Below are 23,059 nucleotides of genomic sequence, written 5' to 3'. Positions count from 1 at the left end.
AAACCTAACATGGACGCTTGATATATCTTTTAGTTATTTTATATTTCCTCATTAGCTTTTTTTTATTCCGTTGAACCTGTTGAATTGTAATAGTACTTTTATTTAATTGAATTTTCAGATTATTACACATGCATAAGTTTTATTCCGAAATTGTAATCGAAGCTATTATTTTAGACGGACCTTAATATTTAACCTTTAACCCGGAAGTCCATTTTTATAAACATCAGAGACGTAGATCTAATTTTTTAACAAGATGACAGAAGTTGTCAAAGAAATGAGTAATATATTTTTTTTTAATTCAATGATTAAATTAATATCATTTGCAGCGTATTTCGGATTACCAACACACTGTTTCTGTTTTATTGGGACTGGAAAACACATGGCTTAGAACTACTAATTTCCATATGGCCCACTTCTAGGACTACTACTACTACTACTAGTACTAGGCAACCTTCAGATGTGGACTATGGTTGCGACTAAAGTCTGGGCGACCTTCGGATGTAGACTATAGTTGTGACTACATACACAGTCTGAACTAGCCTGACCGTGCTCTATCGTATGGTATGGCTGGTCACTACTGCATGTTGAACTATAGTTACTTTAGTAACTAGTTGAACTATAATACGAAAATCTGTGCAACTGTGGGAGCACTGGTACCACATGACATAATAAAGTAAACGCGAGTGTTTGGACACTCCATAGACCAGAGGCTGACTGAATTATCTAAGGACTCCTGCTTGTGTATTTCACTCGGGTTCGCCGGGCCTTCGCCTTGTTATCTCACATTGTTAGTATCAACATGGTAAAAGCCGACGCAAACCATGTCTACCACGGCATAATTTATTTAAATGTGCTGTAGTAGACCCTATCATCCCAAATTAGTTTAAAGAAAGAAGTATTGGTATTTTGTTTATTTATATTTAGAAGTTGTGTAGGTCTATTCATTTTACAATTCTACTGTCTTTAAAGGGACAATAACACTCTTGCTGGCTTGACAGCTCCATAAAATAAAAAATAGCCTTATTCTAAGTACTAGATGTGTTAGTGTCTTACCTGTTGTGTAAATTATCCATTAAATCCTATTTTACTTGTCCAGAGGGTTCAAAAATATTTTTAAATCCAAGTCACATTTGAAAAGCTTTACGTCAGGCTTTTCAAATCATTTAGTTGAATTTTTCCAATTTTTTAAATTAGGTGTGTTAAGATGAAATTTGTATCATCAATTAATTGGAATATTGTAAAATAGTACAATTTGTTGACCAGAATAAAAATTAGGACATATTATTCAGTTACAACAAGAGTGGTATTGAGTCTTTAAATTTGTATATTTGCCGTGAATAGGTCACCCAGACCAATTTACGGCACTCCAGTGTTAAAGGTTTGGATGTCGTAAATGGTGTCTTACTTTCGGTTTTACGATCAATTTTTAATGTACTCATTCTACCGTTAATTCTAGCGAATCTAAACTAAATCCTAGAGACCATTTTATTTACACCTACCACAAAAAAATAAATTAGGCGGCAAGGCGAGTGTACTGTTTTACTTGTTCACTAATCACTAATAAGTACGAGAGGCTTTTGACTTTGAAACAGTTCTTTTTTTTTTTTAGTAAATTAATTTGCAGTATATAGTAAACTATAGTAATAATAACTATAGTGGTATATGTAATACCACTTACATTTACAGTTTTGTTTAGCATAAGAGTTGAATTTTCATAAAAGACCACGCCCCCCTCCCAAAAAATCCTGGGCACATCCCTGGATGTAGGCTACCTCATCAGCACCATCCAAGCAATCGATTTTGTTAATTAATAAAGGAGGCAAGTCGCTAACTCAATATCATCTATAGACTTCAACATTGCAAACACGACTTATTGATCAATTTAAATCAACATTGATAGTGTTATACTACTATGAAAAGATGGGCTTCTGATATCCAATATTTAAGACAAAATGAAAAATTTAAAGTTGGCACATGAATCGAGTGCCAGAATGCTTTTGAATGCCATTTGTAATGAAGTGATTCGATGAAACAGGCTAAACATACCCCAAAGGAGAATACTACCAGTGTAGGCTGGAATAACCGGACGCTTTAGACTGCCATTCAATTTGTTACTTCTACACTTTGTGTATTTGCATTGTGACCCATTTGTGTCCATTTCTAGGTGCCAAAGAATAGCAATTTAGCTCCTTTAAAATGATAACCTAAATCATTTAATATTGTCCACACACATGTGATGGCACTGAGACCAAATGTATCTTAATATTTGTTGAATTAGTGTCTTTTTGAATCTCTAGACTGGGTTAAGTTCATATCACCAAAATCTGTTCTACTCTCTAGTCTAGTACTTTGGTAAGTGGGGGGTTGGATGGCCGAATGGTTAGCGCATGTACGCTCTACCATAATGTCTGTGATTGAGTCAACTGGCGTGGTTTCAATTCCCCGGCAGTATGTGGCAAGGAGTAGGGTCGCCTGTCCAACCTCCTGGATCCTCCGGTTTCCTCCCACGGCGAAAGACTCCTACTCGCAAGCAAATTATTATAATGTTAGTGCCGAAATGACCTAGTTGTGTCGAGTGGACGTTAAACCAGCCCATTTCGCTCTCTCTCACTTTGGTAAGCTGCTGGTATGCCTACATGTGTGTAATCCATTTACTTGAAAGGTTTGTCAGACTGATTCTTATTCAAAGTGCAGAATAAAATAAAACAATTATGATGGCAGTTTTATTTTTGAGTCTGTTTAGAATTTGTGATGATTAAATGTGCAATAACCAAGACAGTTTTCATGCGATGATCAATCTGTTTTCAAAAGGGATTAAAAAGTGTTTTCGGGCATGTAACATATAATCAGTCATATATTCATTTTGCCCCACTCTGTTGGCATTGGAACACAAAATTGGTTTGGTTACATCTCAACACTGGCTTTATAGGTCATGTAAAATTTTCAACAGAAGCAGATTGTAACCCAACATTTTTGTTTTTTATTTCAAATCGAAGCTTCTATGTAAAATTTTCAACAGAAGCAGATTGTAACCCAACATTTTTGTTTTTGGTCTCACATCCAAGCGTTACTTTGTTTACATCTTCAAATTGTAGAGGCAAAAATTATACAGAAGATGAATATTTTTTTTTTTCACTTTTAGAAGCTGAAGCTTTACCACATTTTATGGAGCTCTCAGATGCTGGCCAGTTTTCACTTGGAGCTCTGTGTGCAATTTCACTTAAGATGCTATTTGAAGAAGACTTCAATGAGTAAGTTAAAACCTATTTTTAGATATTAATCAGCTATAAATGTTGGTGACTGAAAACTGTCTTAACATTAACAAACAGTTTGTATAAATTATTAAAAGGAATTATAAACAGAAACAGGACGACTATAAATTTGTATAATTTATTAAAAGGAATTATAAACAGAAACAGGACGACTATAAGATCTCAAGTGTGTAACACATTTGATGCACGGACAGGTTCTGAAAACCTTGTGACAGCTAATAAGATGATTTTTCTGGTATATTCTTGTATCAGTACAGTACTTCGGTACCAGTAGAATAGTGCATGATAGCATTAACAATATGTAGCAAAACAGTTAAATTTACTTCAAGGTAATACAAGTACATCACAATATGTTTTGTGTTGAGCCGTATGTAATCTTTCATTGCTGAGCAACGGCTGAAAGGACTACACAATTAAATTATATTGGATTTTTGTTCTATTTTTCAGTCAGTTTAAAAAGAATACTTTGTCCATGATTTTACAATACATGAAACAACCAGAACAGGTACATGAAGATACTATTGAATCTTTTAAGAGCAAATTCTCTATTCTTATCTTATCTACAGTATTATGAATAATTAATGTGATTAGAGATAATGTCTAGACATTCTTTGTTTCTTTTGAATTTCCTTTTACAATACATGAAACAACCAGAACAGGTACATGAAGATACTATTGAATCTTTTAAGAGCAAATTCTCTATTCTTATCTTATCTACAGTATTATGAATAATTAATGTGATTAGAGATAATGTCTAGACATTCTTTGTTTCTTTTGAATTTCCTTTTGTTTTCTAGTCTTCACTTTGTCATACAACTTTAGGACAAAGGTATGACTTTGCATCTAGATCTAGTTGTAATTGAGCTGCTGGGATATCACCTGGGGTCTATCACAAATCATAGCTTAGCAAAAGAGTCTCTTTTCACTGGTTTAAATTGGTGGGTTAGGTCATGGCTGTTAGTGATATGGCGTTGTTAATTATAGAAAGTTCAGTCAAAGATCTAATTTCTTCTCCCTCCATCCACTCTATGTAAAAAAAATGCACCATGAACTGGTCACAAGGTTTATAACTAGTAGACTTGTAGTCTGTCTAATACAGGTTCCTGGATTAGTTTTTGTCTGTTTGTATATTAACAAGTCTTAAAAATAAAATTTGCCATGATATAATCAGTATCACAGATAATTAAATTTATATTTTGTTTTATTTTAAGATGTTTGATTCAATACAATCTCAAGTTTCAAATGACAATCTGCGAAAATTTGGGATTTTAATCCATTTGTTGTGATATCTCCATCTGAAATGCTGTTTCTAAATAAGGCAAAATATTATCACATGATTGAAGATCCTCTACCTGTAAACACTTGCGAATTACTAACAAAAATATTCTCAGGGAGACTGGCCCTTTAAGTTATTTTAACTGAATGAACACTAGCAGGTTCCACATAGATAGAACAAATTTCAGATTTATAACTTTTGGAGGCCACCTGATATACTTTGATATTAATTATATTATGTTACAAATATAGGTTGAAGAAGCTATAAAAGCTATATTAGATGGTCAGGGTATTGACGATTCTGATCCATATGTAGATATTCTACTAAAAGAGGAGATCCTTCCTAAAACCAAAAGTGCTGAACCGTTAGTGACAGACTTCATTACCATGGCAATCCAGAAAGGCAACTATGATGCTAGATTTCGTGTTTTAATTAAACATGTGTCATGGCAACTACGTGTTACATGGGATACAATGGAGGAAATTGAAGGAAGCCTTGCTGAGATACTAGAAGCTGAACAGTATGAGGTGTCAGAGTACGTAAAAACAAATTATTTTGGAAAGCATTTTCTGTTTTCAAAGAATGTGATTGTAATAAATGATATTGTTTAACACTTAATGAATATTATGATTCCTGTGGCATTGTTCCGTGTATAATCCCACTCCACATTTCCATGTCTTACTTCAGATTTGTGTTGCATGATAATGCATACTACATTGTATTAGTGTAAAATAGCAACATAAATATTAATCTATCAGTCTAACATGATTTGCAGTGATGTTTTATACTCACGATAGTCACCTATTCTACCAAACTTCGTTAAGTCATTGTGTGACCTAACAGTCTTTACAGTTTTTCACAATAAAACTGACTTGATCTGGTAAACCTTATATTGAAGTTTCTAAGAAAATAAAATTGGATCCAGATCGGAAGATATTACGATGAAGCATGAGGAAACATTTATATGCTCTCGCATAGGATTTTCATTATGGATCTATATATATTAATATAACATTTTTTAAGACCCTTAGTTCTAATAAGCTATTTATACAACTGAAATTTTATTTCAGAGATGAAGCAAAGGAAAAAGCAAAGAAAGCACGAAATAGTAAATTTAAACGCTATGCTCTCATTGGCTTGGCTACAATTGGTGGAGGAACTATTATAGGTAAGTTGTTAACTTTGACTGAAGTCTGTGATATATTTGTCTTTAATATGTCTCTTATTGTTGTGGGTGTACAAAATCCTCAGATAAAAGCTTAAAAAGAGAGCTTAAATAGTTTACAACAATCTTTTAATTTTGTTTCTATGGAATTTTGTTTTTATGATTATGAGGATTTTTTTTGTAGGATTAACAGGAGGATTAGCAGCTCCACTTGTAGCTGCTGGTGCTGGTGCTATTATTGGTGGTGCTGGAGCAGCAGCACTAGGTACAACAGCAGGTGTAGCTGTCATTGGTTCCTTATTTGGTGTGGCTGGAGCAGGACTTGCAGGTATTGTTAGTTATGTATTTTTCACATAACCTGCCTTCCGCACTTATACGGTAGATTGAATTTATGGGATTATGCAATCCTTGATAAATTCCAGTATTCTCCACATACTTGGAATATATTTTCGACCATCATGTTGGCAGAACTTTTAAGCCATTAAGTAGCAGAGGTTTTGCCAATTTCAGTAAGATTTAAGGATAGACTACTTCATGTCTGTATGTACTTTATCAGTTCACTCAATTGGACATAGAATCGTTCTTTTATACACCGATAGAGACATTGTCATAAGCCCCTGTCTACCAATTTATCAGTCTTATGTTCTAAGCTTTTTTATAACTGCTTTTTAAAGTTACTGCCTTTGATGATATTGAAGAATTATATGAAAACTCTTAGAGGCTGAACTGAACTATATAGGAGGAAAATCCTATTGATTGTCAATGATTCCCAATGTTATTTGTTATTTGCAGGTCATAAGATGAAAAGACGAGTTGGTGCTATAGAAGAATTCATGTTTGAACCATTAATATGTGGTCACGCTTTACAAACAACCGGTGTATCTAAACAACTTCATATAACTATAGCCGTTACTGGTTGGCTCACATCAAAAGTTCAAGGTAACTTGAGTAAAAACACATTTCAAGAAAATACCCATATTTTGACTTTTTACAGCAGATCAGAGCACTACCTTTTTATTTACCTATCATATCAACCACAATTTTTTTTGCCCATTCCACAAGGTAGGGTTCCTGTTGGACTTTATAAATTTGCAGGGCTGCTGCTTTGTGGTCATATAGAAAAATCCTATTGAAATTCAAACCTTTGCAATCACAAATATCAGAGTAATTTCCCTATTTACATTCAGAAATGAAATGAAATGAGGTTTAACGTCCTACTGTTCTGCTCATATACTGGGCTAATGAAGACGAGCATACGCCATACAGTGTGCTATGAGGGAAATTTTGCCTGGGCAGCGGCACTATCGCCTACTCTTATATCGAATTCCAACTGCCAAGGGATCTTTGACGTGCATTCCAATGTATACAAGGGACCTCGGTTTTTCGTCTAATCCACTTAGCCACGTGATCCCCCTTATTTACATTCAGGCTTACGAAATCTTCTGAAGTCATTATAGTTCTAGAGGTCTAGATGAAAATTTAATAAAACTAGTGAGACCCTATCAAATTTCATAATTAAATGATCTTAAATTTAAAAAATCGTTTTACATAATTATCTTTTTGGTCATTATTAACTTTTTAAAACTTGTAAACATTATACAGGACAAAGTTTTATGATGGATTTTTTAAAAACTTATAATCAAGATAGAGTTCAAACAATTCAAAAACCATTTTCCACTGATCTAAAGCTTGAATAAATAGAGAATCTCCTGCCAGTCTTTTTTGATATCAAAAAATATCAACACAAGTTGATAAAGTAACAAAAAACAAGGCTCTGCCGAGTTTTTTTTACTTTATCAACGAGTGTTGATATTTTTTGATATCAAAAAAGATGAGTAGGAGATTTTATTTATCACCCAATCCCTTCTTACATACACAAATAGATAAATATAATTCTTTGCTGTAGATTTCACTTTTACTGAACATTACGGCGTAGTGATACATCATTTTTTGACAGCAATTCAACCATTGCAAAGTCCTTTATATTGACCCAGTGTTTCCATCAAGGTCAATTGAATAACAATAGTTCATTTTTAATAAAAAAAAATTTACTTTTAATAAGAAATGAACTGTTCTTTGAAAATAAAAAAAAAGTAGTTCCTTTTCAACTGACCAATCAAATTCATGTAAAGCGATATCTATATATCTCCTAAGGAGATATCGCAGTAGATTATGAAATATATCACATAAGCGATATCTACTGTAGAATGTATTATTGGGTGATAAAATGCTGATAAACTAGATGTGTAGACTGAGATTTTTGCCAAAATTTGGTCTGTTTATTTCATTTCCAAGAAAAACAACAAACCGGTGATCATTGATTGAAACAGGTCGAGTGTTTCTTAATTACCAGCATAGTTCTTCAGGTGTTAAAATTCCATGATTCTTTTCATTTTCAGATTTTCGACAACCTTGGCCATCACTAGCAGAATCAAGGGAACAATACAGTTTAAAATGGGAATCAAAATATTTGTTGGAGCTAGGAAAATCTTTTGAATATATAACGAGTATAGCTGTTTCTATGGCAGCACAAGAAGCCTTAAAATTTACTGTTCTTTCAGGTATGTTGGACTCTGTTATTGCTATTAATGACAATGAAATATAAATTAAGTTGTTCTGCTATGTCATGTAGATTTTGATACATGATGTCATTGAATTTGGGAGGTTGGGTGGTCAAATGGTCTTATGTGTGCACTTTAAATCATAAGTTATGTGACTGAGTCAAGTGGCATGGTTTTGATACCAAGCTTGTATGTGACCACCTTGTGTGTTTTCCCTGGGTTATTGGGTAACCTAGTTATTGAAATAAAATTATAACATAAAATTTTATTGTAGGTATATTAGCAGCTATAGCATGGCCAGCAGCTCTTGTATCAGCTGCTAATGTTATAGACAATCCATGGAGTGTTTGTTTAAACAGATCTAATGCTGCTGGTAAACAATTAGCAGAAGTTTTGTTGTCAAGGGAACAGGTACTACAGCTTATTATCATTTAAATTCATGTGACAGTTTTTTTCCCTATTAAAACTAGTCAATTAATGAGTCATTTCACATCTTGGAGAAGACTCCAAAATGGCTTCATCTTCTACAATTTTGGTTGAGGAGGAAGAGCCCCCTTTTCCAAAATGCTTAAATTTCTTTGAAAATACTGGAAGACCTATCAAGGAACAGTGTCTAGTCATTTGGACTATACAAAAAAAACAACCAAGGACCTGTGTACACATTGACATGCACATAAGTGTAGGCTGTAGCACCACTGTCTGGGCAAAATTCCCATTATAGCACACTGAAGGACATATGCCCGTCTCCATTATCTCAGTCTTCATTAGCCCAGTCAGTGCAGACAAGTAGGATATTAAAATCTTATTTCATTTCATTTAATAAATGCAAAAACAACAAAAAACATTGAGAGAATACTTTAATATATCTAGTTACTAAATGCCATTTAAAAATTATTAATATATACAATTAGTTAATGTGATAGTTTAGCATTTCAGCCCAGAGCAATAAAGTTACTGATGATTGTATGCTCCATTGTCTCACAACCAATGTTTTAAGTTACTTTCCCACAAAAATATTTATCTGGTGGTTATTTCCAATAAAAGTATGGCAATTTTGGTATAAATGGAAAGTAGAAACATCCAATCTTACTAGAAATAAACTGGATTCCCTGAAAAACACCCATGGAGCGCATACAGGACAAAAATGTAAGGGTTTCCCTAACTGGCAACCCGACGCTTAGGGATGTCTGCTCAAGTGACAGGTTGCACGCACAGATTGTCTGATTTTTCAGTGTTATTGAGTGCTTGATGTATATGTTGATAAACTTGGTAGTGAGCTTAATCGTACAATAGTTTCTGAGATAAAAACCACGGAAAAAGACGTAGGCAGTGGATAATCCGAGAATTTAATTAGGTTCAATATTTATGATAAATGGACAGCGATTAAAGACAACATCGTCTTGTATATGCAATGAATTCTTCTCTGGCTTTGCACCCGTTGCTAGGTACTGTGTCAGCCAAGTCACGTGACACAAACATGACTTCTTTTATTGGATTTTTTATAGTAGGGGTATTCACTCTTGAATACAATGTTTCGGGAAGGATTTGAAGCAAAATTTGATAGATTAGTTTGAATATGTTTTAAGTCCAAATATATCATCAAATCACCCAGCCAGCTTGTACTTGGGAAGGTAACTTTAAGCTTCACTAGAGAAAAGATAGGTTGCCAGACAACGAAACATACGCCCACAGCAGCTAAATCGCCTGGGCAGTCAACAAGATTTGACGCATGTTTTTACTTTTTTCAGTAATGAAACATTTATAATAGTAATAATACACTAAAATCTGATTAAGAGTAACAACTCATTAAGTAATTATCAGAAAATCATTAGAATTTGTATGTTTTTTTATAAAGTTCTGCCCCATGCTAACGTTTAGTATACGAAACATTTAATATCATGGATTTAGCTGTTCAAGTTTTCAAAATTCATTGAAAATCAAATATACTTGTTGGTCTCAAGACCTTAAACTCTGCGTATCAATCTGAAGTCAATCGGATGATAACTTGAGCCTCTGGAGCGTCACAAGATTTTTCAAAGTAATCAAGGGCCATAACTTTGGCAGTAATTATCGGAAATCGTAGAAAATCAATAGGATTCTTCGTCTCATGACCTCAAACACTGCGTATAAATTTAATCGCATATGCGCTTTAGCCTCAAGAGCGTCCACAAGATATTTTGAAGTGATCAAGGGCCATAACTCTGACTAATTATCCGTAATCGCTGAAAATCAATAGGACAGACGGACGGGGGCGACGAAAATATACGACCACATTTCAGTGTGGACTTATAAAAAGGTAGCTATTAACATTTCAATTTTAAATTATTTTCTAGGGTAAAAGGCCGGTAACTTTGATTGGTTATAGTCTGGGTGCTAGAGTTATCTTCTCTTGTTTAGAAGAATTGGCTAAAAGAAAGGGTAGTGAGGGTATTGTAGAAGATGTTATATTACTGGGTGCACCAGTATCTGGTGATCCTAAATACTGGCAGGTCTTGACAAAAGTCGTAGCTGGTAAAATTGTTAATGGATATTGCAGGTAACCACATCTTTATTGTTTTGAATATATTATAATCATCCTATTTTCTGTCGTCAGCTTTCAATTCTGTAAAATTACAGTTGGGGCGTTTATAGCTTTAAACCTAAAGGGAGAGTTTGACCACTTAAAAATTATTATTCTATTACAACAATAATATTCTGATGTATAGCATTTTTCTTACTTGAAAATTTTTGGAAACTCGTCAATTTTTACCCCATAGTTCTAGCACCATATGGCATCCAGTTATTGCTGATGTTCTCTTTTCTCTCCCTTTTTATTGGCTGTTCATTGAGGCAGAAATCAGCGGTTTATGACTGCAACTTGATAAACCTCATTGGAAACCATAGGATTGTTCTAGATGGTTAGATAAACTTGTTTTATAAACCATAAAATCCTTGACAGAAGTTTTTTTTTTAAGAACAGATAATTATTGCTATAAGTGTAACCCTGTTTGTGAATTATTATGAAAGCAAATTATTTTTTTTGATCTGATACAAAATCTTGACAGCTGGATGGAAGGACTTGTATAATGCCCATACTCTTTATGTTATAGTTTATAAATAATATTAATGTTTTATATTTATAAGGGGAGATTGGCTGCTCAAGTTTCTATACAGAACTTCATCAGTACAGCTTCGTATAGCTGGACTTCGTCCAGTGAAGTGGGAGAATCGTAGAATGCACAATATAGATCTCAGTGATGTGGTAAGAAATTGTTATAACAATATACAATAAGAAGGTTGGGTGGCCTTGCGAACTAACTTTTCACTTTAGACCCTAAGATCCATTATTGAGTCAAGTGGCATGGTTTCGATCCCACACTTGTGTGTTGAAAGGCGTATGGTTGCCTGCCTAAACCCATGGCTTTTTTCCGGGTCCTCCAGTTTTTCTCCACTGCTAAAGACCTCTATGCGCAAGCAAATTATTGAAATAAAATTATACCATGTTATTCCCAAAATGAATTAGTTTGTTGAGTGGACATAATATGCCATCTCTTTATCTCTCTCTCTCTCACACGTAAATTCATATTTTTGGAGACTACAATGTATGTATGTCATTATTTTGGAGACTATGTAATGAAATTAAAGTTAAATCCAACAGAAATGCTAATAGGAAAATTGATTTACAAATAATAAATATTTTCCCCAATTTTAGGTGAGTGGGCACATGGACTATCAGAATCAGCTGACAACTATTATGAAAGCTGTTGGTGTTCGAACAAGAGATGAAATAAGTATGCCTAAAAAAACACAGAGTGCTCCTGTCACACCTAGCAGCAGCAAGCATCTTTTACAGGATCCCAAATCACAATCACAGAGTGCCCCAGTTTCAAGAAGCACCACAGTTCAAAATATTAACCTTGCATCAATTTCTGAACAAGGACATTCAGTGCCAGGAACTAAGGAACCAAAGACTGAAGAATCGAAAGGATCACCATCTACATTTAAAAGTAAAGAAGATGTATTAAATGAATTGTCTAGAAGTATTTCTAATGAATCATATGCTGGTACTTATCATACTGAAGATAAATCACAGAGAGAATCGGTCGATAAAGAGACAGTAGTTGATGATATTGCTATCAAGGAAGGTGTTAAATCTCTCCGTCTAGATGAACAAAAATAGTTAGATGTATCAAGAATTGTTCAATATCAAAATACAATTATATCCCTCCATTAATGCTCCTTTTAAGTTTTAAACAACTTTGCTAAGATGTAATTTATGGTCAGATATTTATTTGACAGGCTCATTTCCATTAACTAAACATGCATTATGCAAGAGCCAAATCTTATTGCATGTCTTTTATCTAGCTTCAAATGTTATATAAAGTATTATTTAGACATTTATTCACACAATAAGCCCATAATCAATTCTCTAGGCCATTGGATGGCTTGTATTTTTAATGGATTAGAATATCTTTGCTATTTAATAATTGAACAATAAGATGAATAATCATGACTTTGTTTATTATCGTAGCATTCTACACTATCCTTGTCAAAACTTCAAACATTCACAGCTTCGCTCAGAATAAAATAAAGTAAATTGACTGAAATTTCCAATATAATGCATCTTTAACAGGTTAATGTCTATTAATTAATTAATTAATATATTTGCTTGAGTGCTCAAGCTTATTATTAATGTTTTGGTTAATAATAGCAATTAAAACTTTGTTGTTATTCTCTTATTAATTGTTAATATTTTATTTGTTAATTATATTACTATGAATGTGATCTTAACAGTATTTTGTACATACTAACTTTTATGTAAATATATATATTTTACTCATGTATTGTAAATTTCGTACTATACATGCAATAATTGTTGAAATTATATCTGAAGAGCTATGTTTCCAAATTTCATGCCTTAATTGAGTGGAACTGTTAAACAGGATGTTTTTTTGATAGTATATAAGGTGAAATAATTAAATTATGTATCAATATTTCAATGATTTTAAAACAATATTACATTTGTGCTTTTAAAAAGTAGGCCTACTATTTGACTTAAAGCCACTGATTATTATTTTTCACACAAAATCTAATTTATCAAAATGTACTCAAATCAGCTTAAACCATGCTCAAATATACTGAAATTAATTATTTAAAATTAAATTACTAAAATAAAATCAAAATATGAAATGTTAAATAATCTCAGGGTGTTGATTCAACCAGATTAAAGAGATTTTGGTGAAGATTACCAGTATAGGTGATGCTGACTTGTGCTGACAATATCACGTTTATGTAGTCTGCAGAGGATGCTGAATGTTGACGCATTTACAGTTCACCAATCTCTCAACTATGTAAACAGTGAATGACATTGAACCATTTTGACTAATATTAATTTTAGAGATTCAACTGTCACAATATTGTAGTTTGCAAGGGATTAGTAATCCCTCAAATGCCAATCAGAGACATTAAGCAGGAAAGGATAAAGAAATAAAAATAAATTGTACATTAACATAAACGTACTGTATACATCAATCTGATTGAAACACAGATCCAATTTCATTTTGTTTTTATAGTTCAAAATTTCGATTTTACTTGTCTTTACTACACTTGGATCTGGAAGCGTTGTTATTTAACTCGTGTTCTGCTAGAAATGTGGGGTCAACCAATCAAATGGTCTGTCGAATTGAGCGTTTGACCTTTTTTTGCGCGGAACTGTGGGTAGACATTAGCATCAATAGAAATCAAAACAAAGCAAAAGTAGATAAAAAATACTTGGCGGTCGCTAATTGGTTAATCGAATGACTGACGTAATCGGGTCAAATGTCGCTTGCTTGGTACCTGACGTCATAGAACGTGAACTCCCACTATAACTTGTTAGATCTACATGTAGTGTAGGCCATCGAAAGTATAAAAAACAAAACGAAATATAGATCTATCTTTTAATTAGATTGTGTATACATTTTCTAGAATTAGTCTAGCATTGTATAATTATTTTTTCTGAGAATAGCATTTTTTTATATTTGAGGTGCTTTAAAATCAGTTTTACCCAAATGCCAGTTTTTATTTTTTACTATGAATTAAATAATTTTGAATAATATATATATATTTCAATCTATTTTCATAAAACACCTTACAATTCAATTTCTTTTTATATGATTGATCAGGGAGAAACCTGTTGCTAGCCATCAGGATATACTGAACAGAAAACTTAATATAAAGAAGGATCATTACAGGGACCAATAGGGTTATAATATATTTTTATTGAATTTTGTTATTGAATTAGGATTTTTTTTAATATCAAATTTTACGTTTTAGAATATATAATATGTATATATATTTATGTCCATGAAAATTTGAAATCAGACCACCTGTTATTAGAATAACTCAAATTTGTTTTCAGACCAGTGTTTTTCCTTCTTCCAATAAGTAAGTCATGCATATATGTACCCTGTATATCTTTAGCAATAACATAACTGTAAAATGTATATTGCCTTAATTGCTTGCCTTTTTGTGTGTACTGTTTTCTTTAATTCCCCTTATATTAACATACAAATTTTTTTTGTCATATACCTAAAAAGAAAACTAAACACAATATCTATTGTAATATGGACTATGATTTAAACTTTGGGAAATGTAAATCCATGTTCCATTAAGCACTAACATGACAGATACCAGTAGATGCAAATATACTATTAAAAAAAAGTAGGGGATATTTGATTTTTAAGTGTTATTAAAGTCACCTAATGAAACTGACGAAGAAACAAATGACAAAATGAAATGAAGTTCACATTCATCGATTTATTCCAAATGATCGTTAGACTAAGTAAGGCACAGACTGACCATTATAAGGGTAAAATGATACCCGGGGTCAAACAGCAAAGTTACCACAGCATCACAACCAAGTCAGTAACGGGTAAATCCTCCTCTGTTTGTCAAACAAGCATTGATCCGACGTGGCATACTCCTAATGAGACGTCTAAGGTCATTTTGGTCCAGATTGTCCCATTCCTGTTGCAACGCAGCAGCAAGTTCTTGGACATTGGCAGGACGTAGTTGACGTTGACGTAACCTCTGTCCAAGCATGTCCCAGACATGCTCGATGGGGGAGAGGTCGGGACTCAGTGCTGGCCAAGGTAATGTGGTGATGTTCTGTTGTTGGAGGTAACCTGTAACGATCCTGGCCCTGCGACATCTTGCGTTGTCATCCTGGAAGATGAAACGGCGGCCATGACGTCGTGCGAACGGCACAACATGGACTGCCAAGATGTTGTCCCGGTAGTACTGGCCTGTAACACGCCCTGCAACAACATGTAAAGCCGTTCTTCCAGCAACAGTGATGCCTCCCCACACCATAACAGAACCACCCCCAAATCGATCATGTCTGATGACGTTAACGTCTTGGAAGCGCTCGTTTCGACGACGCCACACCCTCCTACGTCTGTCCAAAAAATCAACAGTGAACCTTGAGCAACATCACATTGCTCCAGCGTCGATTATCCCAGTGTTGACGATCCCTACACCAACGACGTCTTGCCTGAATGTGATGACCTCTCAAACAAGGGATCACGCGAGGACGTCGGGCGCGAAGGTGACCCCTATGCAGTCAATTCCGAATCGTCTGGCCACTCACTCTCACACCAGTGTCTGTTTGAAGACGAGCGCTGATCTGATTTGCTGTGATGACACGATTTCTCAAGGCCAAGGTACGGATAAATCGATCCTGGGCTTGAGTTGTCGCCCTTGGTCGACCTGAGCGTGGTCTGTCCTGTACAGATTGTGTATCACGGTATCTGGACTATAGCCTGCTTATGACAGACTGAGAAACATTCATCGTCCGCGCCACAACCGCCTGTGTTGTGCCGATCTGTAGCATGCCAAGGGCACGTAACCTTTCATTTTGGGTAAGCCGACGCATATCAAAATTTGTTTTCTGGTCACTAAAACAATTAAACTGATGTTTCCACCCTGGAATTCAATGCCACAATGACTGTAACATTCAAAGTCAGAGTCGTGCAAATCTTGGGTTGGACCCCCATGATGATCCCAAGCATCACCTGCATTCCATGCGGTAGCTATTGGTGCGTTTGGGCGTCACATGTAACTGGAAATGTTTCTTCTGTTAGGTTCTATAGTGACTTTTTTCGTAGTCATTTGCATATTTTAGTATTATGCCCCCAAAATCAAATATCCCCTACTTTTTTTGAATAGTATATTTTGGGGTCGCAACATCGAGCAATTAAGGAATTGGACTCTTTAACTAGAATATCCTGTGGTCAGAATTTTTCTGGCCTATTTATTTCCCACTTGTTAGCAGTAGCACCCGCAGGGCTGACAAATAAAATGTTTGGATAGGACGAAAAACTCAGATCAACCTGTGCATCATACCTAAAAGAACACTTGATATCTGGAATATGCCTGACCATAAATATAAACAAGCAGTTGCCAGGCAAGATACACCCACATTGTGCAAGAGATGGATAGAAAAAACAAGCTAAAAAAAAACAAACGTGATTTTTCGTACAATCAGGGGCCATATTCCAGTAAATAATGGTCTGAAATGATCGAATATTGAAAGAAACTGAGATCGTTAAGATATAAACATATATTTTAAGTTTCATCAAAATCGGACAAAAATTGTGACCTCTAGAGGTTCCACAACCTTGGTATTACATACTTTTACACTATTTGCTTCATTCAAGGAGAGGCCATTTTGTTGGACAGTTTCTGTCCGATTTTTATACGCCCACATGGAACGCTCTTATGCCAAAAGTTAGCATCCGATCTTTCTGAAATTAATATGCATTTCAGCAATTTCCGTTCATTACGTCTAGACGATGGCCCTTGTTTCACTTTATTGAACCTTGTGAACTAACGCTTAAAGTTATCATCCGATCTTTGTGAAATTTATATGTATTATTTAAATTAGTGAAACCATGAAGCCCATTGAATTTTAGCAATTTACAATAATTACTTCTAGAGTTATGGCCCTTGTTTCACTTTGTTATCATCCGATATGTATGAAATTTATATGCATCATTTAAATTTGTGAAACGGAGGTCTATTGAATTTCAGCAATTTCCGTTAATACTTTCTAGAGCCATGGCCCTTGTTTTACTTTGTGAACCATGTGAACGATCAAATGACAAGTGATCATCCGATCTGTATGAAATTTATATGCATTATTTAAATTAGTAAAATGAAAAATCCTGTCAAATTTCAACAATTTTTGTAGACTACTTCCAGAGGGGAGGCCATTGTTTCAGTTTGTAGAACCTTGTGAACCCTCAAACGACAAAAGTTATAAACTGATCTGTATGGAACTGTCTTGTAAAGGCCCCCAATTACCTACAAAGGAATAAATATGCGACAACCCTTGTCGACTGCTCAAAAGATTTACAGCTGCTGTGGGCGTATGTTTCATTGCCTTGCAACCTATCTTTATGAATTTTGAACTCGACCATCATCAGGGTGTAACGATGGTATATTTAAATGTTTTGTTATACGCCCACATTGAAATGTGGTTGTATAAATATTGTCATAGCAACCGTCTGTCGGTCCGGCGTCCACAATTGCTTGTGGATGCTCTAGAGGCTAGTTAATATTCGACTGACTTTAAATTTATACACATTATTTAAGGTCATGAGACAAAGAAAGAAGCCTATGGATTTTCAACAATTTCCGATTACTGTCAGAGTTATGGCCCTTGATCACTTTGAAAAATCTTGTGGACGCTCTGGAGACCAAAGTTAATATCCGATTGACATTAAATTTATACACAGTGTTTATGGTCATCAGACGAAGAAACCTATTGATTTTCAACAATTTCCAATAATTACTGCCTGAGTTATCGCAGTGTAACGGTGATATATTGAAATGTTTTTCTAAATCGGATCAAAATTGTGACCTCTAGTGGGACCACAAGCTAAAAACACGATTTTTCTACAATCAGGGACCATAATTCAGGAAGTTACAATCCTATATTTGCAAATATTGAAAGTAACCAAGATCTTTGGGTTACAAACGTATGCATTCCAAGTTTCATCAATTCAAAATCAGATGAAAATTGTGACCTCTAGAGTGTACACAAGCTAAAAATGTGATTTTTCGTACAATCGGGGGCCATGATCAATGAAGTTGATCCGATAATTGCCAATATCAAAAGAAAAAAAAAAATTTGGGGGGGATAAACCTATATTTCAAGTTCCGTCAAATTCATCTAAGAATTGTGACGTAGAGTGTCCACAAACAAATTGTGGATGGACGGACAGGGGCGACAACAATATACATCCACATGAAAATGTGGCGGTATACAAATGTGTTATATTTTACTTTAAGAACTGGGGGATCATGGCTTTGGTATACTCAGCACTTAAAATAAATCAACTCTGTACCAGAATGTCTTGGGTAAAATTACTAAATTTTATTCTGGCATGTTCAGGCTTTAAATGTAATACAAATTATCCATATTTGAAATTTAATATATTAATAAACATTCTATCCATAATAATCTTATGTCTTTTGTTTTAAGATATACACACTCTTATGAAATGGAAGAGGAAATAAAAATAAACATTTGTACAAACAAATGAAATGAAATGGGGTTTAACATCTATTGTACAAACAAAGTAAGGATTTATAAAAAGATATTTGGTTGATGTTGCAATGGAACAGTGCAACAGGAACATCATAGAATTGGATTAATGAAATAATGTTGGAGTTATTGGATCAGGGCATCTAATACCAGCAACACACTTTACAACTAAATCTATATAGAAATCTGTATTACCAATTACCATTTTTTTTTTTTTTTTTTTGGATGAAATGACAGTCATTTATTTAATAACCAAATTAGAATGAAACGATGTTGTAAATGAAATTCCAAAATTAATGAAAAATATATGCAAAGCATAATGGAAAATAATAATACTGAATGAGAGTAGGGCTTAACAAAACAATCATGAAATGGCCAAACACATCTCCAATGAGGAGATGTTGTGCCCAACAGAATTTGCTTTCTTCATAATAAAATGTTAAATAAACATTTTGGGGGCCACGGTGACTCACTAAGTAAGGAACCAGGATGTCCAGGGTTCGAGTTCGATGTTGGCCAAGAAAGTTCCCCATGATTTTCCAGTGTGGTTTCCCCTTGTCACTAGTGCACAACTGAGGGCCTGACAGGGAACATCATCTAGTCGTTCGAATGGGATGACAAACTGAGGTGACGAGGTCCCATATATGTACTGTTAGGCGTGGACGTAAAAGGACCCTTGATATTTGGAATTAAATTGCTGTTCAGGCAAAATTGAACTCATAGGACACTGCATGGCATATGTGCGTCTTCATTATCCTGGTTGGTGCAAAAAATTAGGATGTTAAACCCCATTATATTCATTCATTCATTTTTGCATGGATTAAGCCATGCAAAATTATATTTTCCAAAAAGTTTGCATTAAATATTTGTAATAAAATAATCCTTCATACAATTTATAGCAGTTGGATGACAAACCTAAATTATAAACACTATATAATATTTACCATACAAAAGATAAAGATGCAAGTATCTTCAAACATGAAGACCTAAACACAGATCAATAGCTCTTTCCAATTTTACCAATAAAAAGAATTGGATAAAAATGAAGCTGCTGCACTAAGCCAGCTATGTTCTTGTTTAGGGTAACCTCCCCTAGCTACTGCCTTACTGGAAGCAACTGGACTATCAATATCGTCAGGTAAATATTCCGGTTCACTTAAGTTTTCTTTTTCCGCACTAGGTAGTACCTCCATACCAAAGGATTGTAATGTCTCGTTACCATTTTCATGTTTTATCACTTGTTGAGCAATAAATGTCTGGGAGTTTGATATAACTTTTACCAATGTCTCTGGTTTAACACTAGATTTTGTTCTCACAATACATCTTTTACTCTCCATATCAAACGTTATACTAATAACTCCTTTCACTTCAATTAGTAATTTTATACATAAATCAGCATCACACTTATTTGTTATCCCTTTAATCAATAGTACAATTGCTTTTGCATGATATCCAGGTGAATTTTTAGATTTCAAAGAATTCTTATCATCTTTGTCATTATATTTCCTGTTGGAATCTCTTAGTGGAGTTCTGGTGTCTTTACGACCATTACATAATATATTATAGAATTCTTCTGCTTTAACTCTCACACTGTTCTTCTCTTTTTCTCTTTTCATAATAGTCTTCAGTGATTTGATTAGACCTGGAGTATATCCTAACCATTTAATTTCTTCTGCTGATTTACCTAGCATCATCAATGTCTCCAAGACAACAGAAATGATGTCTTCATCAGTATTAGATAACAATGATACTAGTCCACTCATACATGTATTATCCTTTATTATTAGTAAACGTTTCCTAGAATCACTAGCCATTGTTTGTACCATTTTAATTGCATTGGCATCCATTTTTATTCTCAATTAGCTGCAAATGTTCCTAATCTTTTAAATGTGTCATTACCGTACAGAATATAGGCTTGTCCTAAAACTACTTTTGTGAATTTTGTCCACACCAGAATCACCAACAAACACTACTTTATTAAATATTCTTTCTGGTCCTTTGGGTTTTACAAAATATACTGTATCTGTATTATTACTTGCATTAGCTGCTCCTACTGTTTAATTTCGTAGACTCTTGCTAATTCATAACCCAATGAGTGACCCAAATTCAAATTGGCCGCCAAAGTAGCAGAGCTCACACTAGAAGTTAATGTTCCGGTACAATCTCCCAAACGGGTTGTCTTCCCTTGCGGTTCAGACTAACGCTCTGCTAACGGCTCATTTGACAACGCCACCAAGATTCTTGGTATCGATAAACAATGATAAACAATACAATAGAAACTAAATAAATGATAATATATTTATTTCTATTACTATAATAAAATAGAAATGGGGGTCATACCTATCATAATATAATAAGATATTTACAAATATACAGGGAACTCTTTCGCGAAATATTACGGGTCGTAAACACAAACTGCGTTTGTCATCGTGCTTATTTTAGAATATATACACGTGGATATGTTTACCTTTATAACGCGATCGTAAGGCCCAAGAAGCTTTAACGACGTTCATTAAAGGGACAATAACACTCTTGCTGGCTTGACAGCTCCAGAAAATAAAATAAAATAGCCTTATTCTAAGTACTAGATATGCTGTTGTGTAAATTATCCATTAAATCCTATTTTACTTGTCCAGAGGGTTCAAAAATATTTTTAAATCCAAGTCATATTTGAAAAGGTTTACGTCAGGCTTTTCAAATCATTTTGTTGAATTTTTCCAATTTTTTAAATTAGGTGTGTTAAGATGAAATTTGTATCGTCAATTAATTGGAATATTGTAAAATAGTACAATTTGTTGACCAGAATAAAGATTGGGACATATTATTCAGTTACAACAAGAGTGCAGGTATTGTGCTTTAAAGGTTCTTCGTAATGCCTAGGCCTAATACATTTACACACGACAAAACGTGCAAATTTAGACTTTTTTTGTGGGGGGGGGGGGGGGGTCGGAGGGATAGTAATTGGTGACATTTTCTCCTAAAACTGACTAAAACTCATAAACTTCTATTAAGTGTTTATAACGACAGGAACCTTTCTGATTGATTTAGATGTCACTTTCATCATGTAGCTAATCATGTGACCAATGGCCTCTGGGTCAACCAGTGTAATGCGCGAGCCGACGGTAGAGTCGAATGCTGGATAGCGAGACTTGTACCGTGTGGAGAATGGTTCCGGTATCGGTATTGAAAAAACGGAAATCAATATTCCTTGTTCTCCCGGTCGAATTCCACAGGCAGGGTTCTTTGCGGAAGCATAGATCGTACAGTTCTATAGTGGAAGCATAGCACACGGCTAAATCTATTTGTTAAGGCCAGCTGAATTTTCGTCAAGGTCGCTTCAAGATGCACGTGATTGTTGGCGAGATTGTAGGTTAGAGAGGGAGAAATGGGGTTTAACGTCCACTCGACACAAACTATGCCATTTCGGGACTAACATAATATATATATGGTTCATGATTTTTATTTCAATAATTGAGCAGTGGGGGGAAACCGAAGGACCTGGAGCAAACCCACGAGGTTGGACAGGCGACCCTACTCCTTGTCACGTAGACGTAGGCCTACAACCTGGGTCTATAAGCGTCTGGGTTTTATTAGGGTTAGATTAGCGCTGTTTACATCTCGTGACCTTTGACCAAACTTGAAGTTGACCTTATCAAATAGATCAAATCATAGCACACAGATCAGTAGTGAATATTCGGTAGGCCGCTAAAATCACTGAGAGAGATGACATCAATGACCACACTGATTAGCAGTGATTATTCGCTAGGCCGCGACAATCACTGATAAGGATGACATCGATGCGACTTAATTAGCCACAAATATTATAACTTTTTTCCTCCGACAAATTAAATTCTAAAGCATTTTTTTTATGTATTAGAAAAATAAATAAAAACGTTTGACGTATTTGTAGGTAAAAATTATTTCCTATTTAGTGTAATTGGGTATTAAAATGAGTAAAAGGCTCCATTCCGCCCGAACCATTATAAGGTCTTATGTAAACAAAGCACGCGCCATTTAGCCAATGATTGACGACGTGTGATGAGACGTCACGTGTTGCTGTAGTCATCTTTTACAGAGATAGGCCTATTAGAAGACTTTCGTAATCCTCTGTAAAACAGATTGATCAATGACGTATTAACTATATCACGCGCATGTCCAATCCACTGATATCATCGACAGGTGCGTAAATGTGATGGGGGTAGGAGTAACCCCCCC

At 34.6% G+C, this 23,059-nt stretch overlaps 2 protein-coding genes across 3 annotated transcripts; one reads left to right on the top strand and one right to left on the bottom strand.

Moving 5' to 3' along the window:
* Positions 1-17: 17 nt before the first annotated feature.
* Positions 18-18,760, top strand: LOC126827042 (transmembrane and coiled-coil domain-containing protein 4). Of its 2 annotated transcripts, XM_050556203.2 has the most exons (12): positions 18-278; positions 3,143-3,251; positions 3,720-3,777; positions 4,800-5,083; positions 5,619-5,716; positions 5,898-6,041; positions 6,506-6,652; positions 8,113-8,274; positions 8,549-8,685; positions 10,608-10,810; positions 11,398-11,515; positions 11,966-18,760. In XM_050556203.2, exons 1-12 carry the CDS (start codon positions 254-256, stop codon positions 12,431-12,433), a joined length of 1,953 nt encoding a protein of 650 aa, XP_050412160.1. In that variant the 5' UTR covers positions 18-253; the 3' UTR covers positions 12,434-18,760. The 2 variants fall into 2 exon arrangements, with proteins under 2 accessions (XP_050412160.1, XP_050412161.1); XM_050556204.1 differs by lacking the exons at positions 18-278; positions 3,143-3,251; positions 3,720-3,777 and adding an exon at positions 3,909-3,931.
* LOC126827056 (armadillo repeat-containing protein 1) lies at positions 17,667-21,027 on the bottom strand. The gene has a single exon (XM_050556236.2). It carries the CDS (start codon positions 20,689-20,691, stop codon positions 19,861-19,863), a length of 831 nt encoding a protein of 276 aa, XP_050412193.1. The 5' UTR covers positions 20,692-21,027; the 3' UTR covers positions 17,667-19,860.
* Between the last annotated feature and the right edge of the window lie 2,032 nt (positions 21,028-23,059).

Source organism: Patella vulgata, chromosome 7 (assembly GCF_932274485.2).
Source record: "Patella vulgata chromosome 7, xgPatVulg1.2, whole genome shotgun sequence".
Classification (NCBI taxonomy): domain Eukaryota; kingdom Metazoa; phylum Mollusca; class Gastropoda; family Patellidae; genus Patella; species Patella vulgata.
The sequence above is the reverse complement of the archived record's forward strand: the minus strand, read 5'-3'. Positions and strand labels throughout refer to the sequence as shown.

Excerpts from the sequence above, each read along its gene's own strand:
- LOC126827042 (XM_050556203.2), top strand. The coding sequence starts at position 254 with ATGACAGAAGTTGTCAAAGAAATGA. Across the intron at positions 3,252-3,719 it reads TTTGAAGAAGACTTCAATGA|TCAGTTTAAAAAGAATACTT; the intron begins GTAAGTTAAAAC and ends TCTATTTTTCAG. Across the intron at positions 11,516-11,965 it reads ATATAGATCTCAGTGATGTG|GTGAGTGGGCACATGGACTA; the intron begins GTAAGAAATTGT and ends CCCCAATTTTAG.
- LOC126827056 (XM_050556236.2), bottom strand. The coding sequence starts at position 20,691 with ATGGATGCCAATGCAATTAAAATGGTACAAACAATGGCTAGTGATTCT.